At 62.1% G+C, this 8024-nt stretch overlaps 1 protein-coding gene across 1 annotated transcript; it reads left to right on the top strand.

Annotated features, from left to right (window-relative positions):
• Window positions 1–1073: 1073 nt before the first annotated feature.
• LOC144307540 (uncharacterized) lies at window positions 1074–5648 on the top strand. Its single transcript, XM_077887381.1, has 3 exons — window positions 1074–1358; window positions 3764–3857; window positions 4020–5648. Exons 1-3 carry the CDS (start codon window positions 1318–1320, stop codon window positions 5127–5129), a joined length of 1245 nt encoding a protein of 414 aa, XP_077743507.1. The 5' UTR covers window positions 1074–1317; the 3' UTR covers window positions 5130–5648.
• Window positions 5649–8024: the final 2376 nt, after the last annotated feature.

Below are 8024 nucleotides of genomic sequence, written 5' to 3'. Positions count from 1 at the left end.
GTGGCGGGAGCAGATGCAGGTAGACGGAGAGGAGGGCCCCGGCACGAAGCAGGAGGGGAGGCAGGGGATGGACTCTAAGGGGAACAGAGGGCACCTGGCAGAAGGTCTCCAGGGAGGGGAGCACGCCCCCCAATCCCGGGCCGACTGGAGATCTTCCGTTGTGCAGGTGCCAGTCAGACTTTCCCGTCTGGGTCCCTAAGAGACTGGGGTTCCTTGGTGTCAGGAGCGGGGTCTGGACGGTGGGCAGAGGGGGGCGGGGGGACCCAGGCGCCGCAGGGATTTCCGGTGAGCATGGGGAGGAGGGGCGGGATGCGGAACCCTAGACTCCAGGGGGTCAGTCCCCGGAAGGTGGGGGGGGGTTGATGGGGCATCAACACGTGATGAGGGCCCAATTCCGCATCCGGGTCTCTGAGAGACTTGGCACTAGGAGCGGCTCTTAGGTGCTCAGAGTCCCCGGCTGAGGAGCTAAGGGGAGGCAAGGTACGAACCCCGAGGGAGGACAGAGGGGACCCGGCGGAGGTCAGGGCCCACGGTGAGCCCGGGAAGGCTGCGGGGGAGCGGGATGGGGCCGGATGGTGGCGGCGGGTGCGGCAGGCCTGGCACATCCGGGTACCCGAGAGCCTGGGGCCTGGTGTGGCGGGAGCAGATGCTGAGGGCGGAGGGAGGGTCCAGGGGCTAAGGGGAGGCGAGGGATGGACCCTAAGGGGGACAGAGGGGACCCGGCGGAGGGCAGGGCCCACGGTGAGCCCGGGAAGGCCGCGGAGGAGCGGGACGGGGCCAGATGGTGGCGGCGGGTGCGGCAGGCCTGGCACATCCGGGAACCCAAGAGCCTGGGGCCTGGTGTGGCGGGAGCAGACGCTGAGGGCGGAGGGGAGGGTCCGGGGCTAGGGGGAGGCAGGGATGGACCCCCAGGGGGACAGAGGGGACCCCGGTAGAGGGTCGCCAGGGCTGTGAGGCCCCCGTGGGGATGGGTACCTGCTCTCACGTGGGAGTATGGGTGCTCAGACTTCCACATCCGGGCCTCCTGAGGCACTGGGGGCCCCTGGCGTCAGGAGCAGGGCCTAGGACACGTGTGCAGAGGGGAGGGCCCCGGGTGCTGCTGGGATTCCCGGTGAGGATGCAGAAGAGGCCCGGGGGACCCCGCACCCCAGCCCAGAGTCGGCCCGGGAAGGTCGTGGGGGGTGGGGGGGATGGGAACACGTGGTGAGGCCCCACTTCCGCATCCGGGCTCTGAGAGACCAGCAGGCTGGTGTTCAGAGCAGGGCCTCCCTGAGGGGGCAGACGGTGGGCCCAGGTCCTGCTGGGTTCCTGGCGAGGATGTCCATGGAGGACGGACGGACCCCGCACCCCAGCCCAGAGTCAGTCCCGGGAGGCAGGCCGAGTGCGGGACGGGGCCACGCCGCGTGTCTGTGTGCATATCCCGACCGGCGCATCCGGGTCCCCGAAGCTCTGCCCGCCCCTCGTGTCCGTGTCTGGGAGCCGATGGGCCGGCAGGCAGTGGAGCCAGGCAGAGGCCCAGGCACCCAGGGAGCCCCGCCAGCAAGGGGGGAAGAAGGGCCCAGGGAGCCTGTCCCCTGCCCCCCAGCTCAGCCCCCTCTGTGAGCCCTGGGAGGCCCCCGGGCTGGGTCCTGGTCCTGATGGAAAGACGGTCACTCCCTGTCCCCGGTGGGGTCCGGGCGGAGGGGAGGGCCATGGTGTGAGCGGCCGGGCCTCGGGATGGCTGCCCGAGAGGACTGGGGTCAGCCAGGACTGGAGGCGAGGACCCCCGAGGGACTGAGACCCCCGAGGGAGTGGGTTCCCAGGGAGCCCCCAGCACCGAGACCCTGCCTCTGCTTCAGCCTCGGGAGGCTGCAGGGGGTGGACTAGTCCCGAGCTGCCTGGTGCGACAGGGCCTCCCACACTGTGGCCATTGGGCTGGAGCACTGCCTCCAGGATGTGGGCGGGTGGGGTCGGGTTGGGTGGGGGACAATGGCCCACGTGTGGCTGGCGGCCAAGGCCAGGACCACAGGGGAACTGCAGCCCTAGGAACGCAGCCTAGACTGGGTCCTGGGGTTCCCCGGGGCCGATGACCACCTGGGGCATGCCCTGGTTTGCCAGCCAAGTCTCCTAGAGCCTGGGGGCTTGGTGGAAGGAGCAGGCTGGGGGCCAGCCCGGGGCCTGGTGTGATTGAAGGTGAGGACCAGAGGGAGAACTGATGGACCCTGGGCCCTAGCACGTGCAGTCCAGGGAGGAAGGAGGCAGGAGGCCCTGTTGTAGGATAAGCCCATGCTGCCGTCCTGATGTCCACCTGTGGGTGTTAGAGCCTGAGGGCTTGTGCTTCAAAGGAGCAGGGCCTTGGGGGTGGTTGGGGTGAGGGTGTGTGTGGAGGGCACACAACCTGTGGGGAGTCAGGGTGAGGACCTTGGGGACACCCTGGCTTGCCCCACCCAGCAGGTGAACGAAGAAGCCAGTGCAGCAGAGTGGGTCAGAGTGAGGCCCTGCCCTGTGGGCAGCCCACGGAGGATGGGAGAGCGCTGGACCTCAATGGCATGCTGTCCCTGGGGCGGGTGGGCGGCAGGAAGGTGGGCTGACCTGGGGAGGGTGAGGTCTTGGTGTGAGGGGCACGTGTCCTCTATGGGAGGTTAGGGGCCCGGAGGAAGAGCAGGCCCTGCAGGATAATGCTGAGGACCCTCCCAGGAGCCTGAGGGCATTCGCGCCCCAGGACTGAGGGGCCAGAATCCAGGCCAGCCCTTCCTGATCTTGCTGGGGGACTTGGTGGGGGGTTTGCGACTGTGACCCGCCTGGACGGGGACACAGGACACAACAGGGTACCTCCTCCTGCTCCTCTCCCAGTTCTCAGGGAGGTGAGGACCCCACTGGGAGAGCTCCCAGTCAGGGCTTGGGAGGAAGCCCACCTAGGGGATAGATACCCAGGAGTCCTAGGGCCTGCCAAGAGTCAGTGCGGGGACCCCCGCCCACCCCACATTGAAGGGGTGAGTGGCTCCCAAGCCAGCCCTCAAGCCCAGGAGGGGATGTTCCAGAAATCTGGGTGCCTCTCCCTGGCAACCCTGGGAAGGAACCCGGGGCGGGGCCTGTGCCACAGAGCCCCTCCTCTTGTTCAGATCCCTGGGCTCAGGGAGGGGAGGGCCTGGGCCTGAGGGTCTGGACTCAGGTCAGCAGAGGAGGTGGGTGCCCTCTGGTCCTGTTCCCAGCCCTGGCGGGGGTCGAGGTGAGAAATGAGGGGATGCCTCCCACAACAGGATCCCTAGGGACCAGGCCACCCCGGCCACGTGTGTGGGCCATGGGGAGAGGCAGGACGGGTGGGCCGACTGATTTCTCTGGACTTTGGCTGGTGGCAGGTCGTAGCAGGGGGGCCTTGCAAGGAACCAGGCGGGTGTTTCAGGGCCAGCTGGGGAGTCTTCCCAGGCCTTGTGTGGGGTCCAGGTGAAGACCCAGAGGTGCCCCATCCCAGCCCAGATGGAAGCCAGAGCTGGCCCATCCCTTGTGCATGATCCAGGACCAGTACTGGAGACATTGGCAGGTGTGGCCATGGCTGGGCCCCTGGCTTCCTTCTGTGGAGTGTCGGGGCCCTGTGTTCTTGCAGGGACACTTTGGCCTGAGAGGGACAGGGCCAGGGCAGTCCCTTGAGAGGCCCAGTGGGGGACTGCCCCACCTGGACTGCCGGGGACCTCTCAGAATGCGAGCCAGCCCTCCTGTCCACACTGGGCCCCAGGGCTGGGCTGGCAGTCTGCACCCTGAGGTGCCTCCTCCTTCCCTCCTGCAGGGACTTCAAGAACTGGCAGCGGAGGCCTGGGTCTGAGGCAGGGGTCCCTCAGGACACAGAGCTGAGGACGCGTGGGCCAGAGCCACTTGTCCAGGTGAGGTGCACGCTCTCTCTGAGCCTGGTGTCAGGGGCTCTCCCAGCCCAACACAGGGGAGCCCTCTGCAGGGGAGCCCGGCACAGCCCCTTGTCAGCCCTGGCACCTCAGGGTCTCTTGGCCGGGCTGCCCCCTGACAGGCCTTCCCTCCTGTCTCTTCAGTTTCAGCCCGAATCTGACACCATGTCCCTCGGGAAGAGCAATGAGCTTTGGGAGCTGGGAGAAGACCCGGAAGAGGCGCAGGGCCTGCTGGATACCCAGCAGTCCAGGGCTCAGGAGGAGGAGGAGGGGCAGGTTCCATCTCCCCCATCTCCCTCTCTGTCCTCCTCCCCTTACTTCTCCTTGTCTGGTGTGTTACCTGGCACCCCACAGGAGGGGTCTGCTCTTGAGGGGTCCCTGAGTCCTCTCCAGAGCTCTCAGAGTGCCAACTCCTTCCCCTATGATGGGGCAGCCAGTGGCCTTGGCCAGCCCCAGCTTGCTGGCCCCAACAGCCCAGGGGAGGTGGTTGCAAGTGGAAGTGAAGGGCAGGAAGATGCTGACCCGTACCCCCGTGGTGGGGCATCGGGTGGCCTTGGCCAGCCCCAACCTGCTGTCCCCAGCAGCCCAGAGGAGGTGGGTTCATCCCCACCTGAACAGCAGGAAGATGAGCAGCCCGAGGGCAGTTTCCACATGAAGACGGCTGCGCTGGTGATGTTACTGCTCCTCAAGTATCGCATCAAGCAGCCCATCAGCAAGGCAGAGATGCTGGAGGTCATCACCCCAGAATTCCAGGACGACTTCCCCGTCATCTTGAGCCAAGCATCCCGCTGCTTGCGGCTGGTCCTTGGCTTAGACGTGATAGAAGTGGATCCCAGCGAGCACTGTTATCACCTCAACATCATCCTGGGCCTCACCTGGGATGGGATGGTGAGCGGTCAGGGGGGCCTGCCCAAGACTAGCCTCCTGGGGCTGGTCCTAGGGTTGATCGTCCTGGAGGACGACTGTGCCCCTGAGGAGGAGGTGTGGGAGGCGCTGAGGGTCATGGAGGTATACGATGGCCAGGAGCACATCATCTATGGGGAGCCCAGGGACCTCCTCACCAATGTCTGGGTGCAGGAAGGCTACCTGGAGTGCCGGCCAGTGGTGGGCAGTAACCCTGCCCGCTATGAGTTCCTGTGGGGGCCCAGGGCCCATGTGGAAACCAGCAAGTTTCAGGTCATGGACTACGCGTTCCAGGTCAGTAGCAGCCTCATGGTTTCCTCCCTGGCCCTGTGTGAACAGATTCTGAGATAAGGAAGAGGGGGCCACAGCCCCAGAGGCGGCCAGGCCCTTTCCAAGCTTTGGTGGGGCCGGCATGAAGGGAGGCCTTAGGGTGCTTCCTCCCAGTGTTGTCCTGTTTGGTGTGTAAAGAGAAAGTCCTGGGCGTTCTAAGGAGTTAAGGGTCAGGGCAGGTTGGGGGAAAGTATGGCCAAGAGCCTCTCTGGGGGCCTGGGCTCTGCAACACCCTGAAATACAGAGCTTGGTTTCTTTGAGGAAGCTCTCCATGTTTGTTCCTTGGGATAGAAGGTTTCCTCAGCCCAGTGTGTCAGTGACACACACCCCTTTGTGTTCATACTTCCCCAGTTCAAGAGTTAACAGTTTTGTCATGTCCTGTAAACAAGTTGGGAGACCTTCCCTCTTTGCTCTTTGTTTGAGTTGTGGATGAAATCACAGGGCATTGGCGTTGGAATCTGTTGGAAAGGCCAGGAGTGGAGCAGGCAAGAGCTGGAGCGTGGAAATAGGAAAATAAACCTTGTTCACTTTTGCTTCTTACCCGTGCCGTGTGTCATTTTTCCAAAGTAACATAGATGTGCGCTCGTGCATTCACTTGGTTTTTCGGGAAAGTGAGAGAAGGGTCCTGTCTGAGGCCAGGGGAGCCCTGCTGGCGGCTCCCTCACAGCCCTACAGCGGCTGAGCTCTGTTCCCTGCAAGGCCCTGTGTGTGAGCAGTGAGGACACGAGGGCCCTGGGGCCATGCAGCCTTTGGGGACTGTGTCTAGCGGCCGGTGTCCTGCAGGAAGGCGGGGAGGGGTGCCCTGAGACCTGGGCCAGCCTGCCAGCCCCAAGTGGCAGAAGGATGAGGGGGTGGGGCGGCTCCCGGGCCAGGCTCTGCAGGGGCCAAGGCCCCCGTGGCTGGGGTTCTCTCGTCACAGTGACTCCTTGTGTGCAGCTGATGACCATGATGTTGAGGGGTGACACGCCCGTACATGGAGACAGGGTGTCTTAGGGGTGGGAGCAAAGTCTAACATGATCAATTGCTCTGAGAATTTCCTTCTGGATCATGGACGAACCAGAGAGTTATGTCTTCCAGGGGCAGGAGAGGAAGCTGTCCTGCACTCTGGTCCCAGGGAAGTGGAACACAGTGCACAGACTAGGTGTTTTATATGCATCCTGTGCAAGGATTTCCGGAGGAACACAGTCCTATATTCCTTGAAGTGGAGCCCCGAAGACTCTCGACTGACTGTCTTGTTCCTGACCATGGAAAGTCAGAACCCACGGCATCAAAAAGACTTTTAATTTGGTTATCTTGAGTGTCACTGGGACAGCTGTACGTCAGCAAGGTCTAGGTTTGGGTGGGGAGAATTGAAGGAAAGCAGTGGTTTGGGTGCAAGGGCAGCCGGGAGGGAGGGAAGGAGTCGGTCTTTGACTCGAACTGTAGGCTTGTCGCACCTCTGTGTTGTATCCAGCTGGGACAACTCCCCGCACCCAAGTTCCACACATAGCCTCCTATAGCCCACATACAGCCCCTGATTTAGAAAATGGATTGAGTTTCATTTGAAGCACCCTCTCTGGCCGATTAGCTGTTCCAGGTCAGGTTGAGCTGCAGGTACTCTAACTCTGGCCGGGCTAACAAAACCTATCCCAGAGGAGAGCGCGGGAGGCCCCGGGGTCAGGACAGGACAGCATTCAACATAGCTGCCGTTCATCCAGGTTCCAATATATGCCAGGTGCCTTGCAAGGTGCTTCCCATCCCCGACACACATTCCTGCCGTCTGACGGGGCGGGGCAGCTCCAAACCACGTACTTCCCAGGTGACAACCCCGAGGCTCTCAGGGTTGGTCCTTTTCCCAGGATCACATGGCTGGTGAGTGATGAGATGGAGACTACAACCCTGGTGTGAAGCCATGTCGAGTCCACGCTGTCCCCTCCCCGCCCAGCCTGTGGCCAGCTTTCTGACTCCTACATCAGGAGTGAGGACAGTGTGGTGTCTCCCAGGTGACAAAAGGAAGTATACCGTGGTGAAGGTTCCGAGACCCGGGCTAAGGAAGGCAGGTGACACTGAGAATCAAACAGGATTTGGGGCGTGTCTGTGGGCTCGTTAACCTAGAGTTCTTCTGTCTGAGCCCCAGAGGTCTTCGGGAACTGGCTGCCCAGGTGCTGGCAATGTTTCCAGACTTAGCACTTTCCCGAATGACAGCGCCTTCCCCTGGTTTTCCCCTCATGTTCTTCTGTCTACCTCTTGGACCTGGCCCGCTAATGAGTCATCACTGGTCCGTGTAGAACAGGTAGGAATCACCTTCTCTCCCCCGACACAGAACCTTACTCTGTAGTAGCCTCTGGCCATTAAATGCATAAAGCGAATCGTCCCCGCTGAGATTACAGAATCATTTGAAAACTAGACGTGGTCCTGTATTTGGAAGTATTTGGAAGTAGGTGTCACACAAGAGATGCTTGAAAAAGTTCAAAGAATTCCAAGGCAAATGTGACCTCAGAAACTCCTCCCAGCGATAGAGTCAGTTGTCATAACAAATCATGTAGTCGCGTTTGGTTGAGCACCTACTGTGTAATGATAGTGTCCCTGGCTCAGGAGGCCTCCCGGGGCTTCTGAGGTCGTGGCGTAGCAGGGGCGCGAGTCACGTGCTGTGGCATGATGGCTGGCCTGTGTCACCGGACTGGCCCAAGGTGCACATGTTTGTGGGGTGGGTGGGAATCCTGTGGAGATGGCGCCTTTTCTTATTCAACTGGTGAGGAAGGGTGGGTTCCAGGGCAGGAGAAGGCGCATGCATGGGCTGGGGAATCTCCTGATAGACCACGTTTCCTAGGAAGGAAGCACCATGGACCATCCTGTGGAGAGCATCCCCACCTCCAAGATGGTGTTTGGAACTGGGAAGAGACGTCCATGGTGATACCCTCAATTTTAGTTTCCCTT

The sequence above is a fragment of the Canis aureus genome, chromosome X (assembly GCF_053574225.1).
Source record: "Canis aureus isolate CA01 chromosome X, VMU_Caureus_v.1.0, whole genome shotgun sequence".
In the NCBI taxonomy this organism is placed as follows: Eukaryota; Metazoa; Chordata; class Mammalia; order Carnivora; family Canidae; genus Canis; species Canis aureus.
This window is presented reverse-complemented; position numbering and strand designations above follow the sequence as displayed.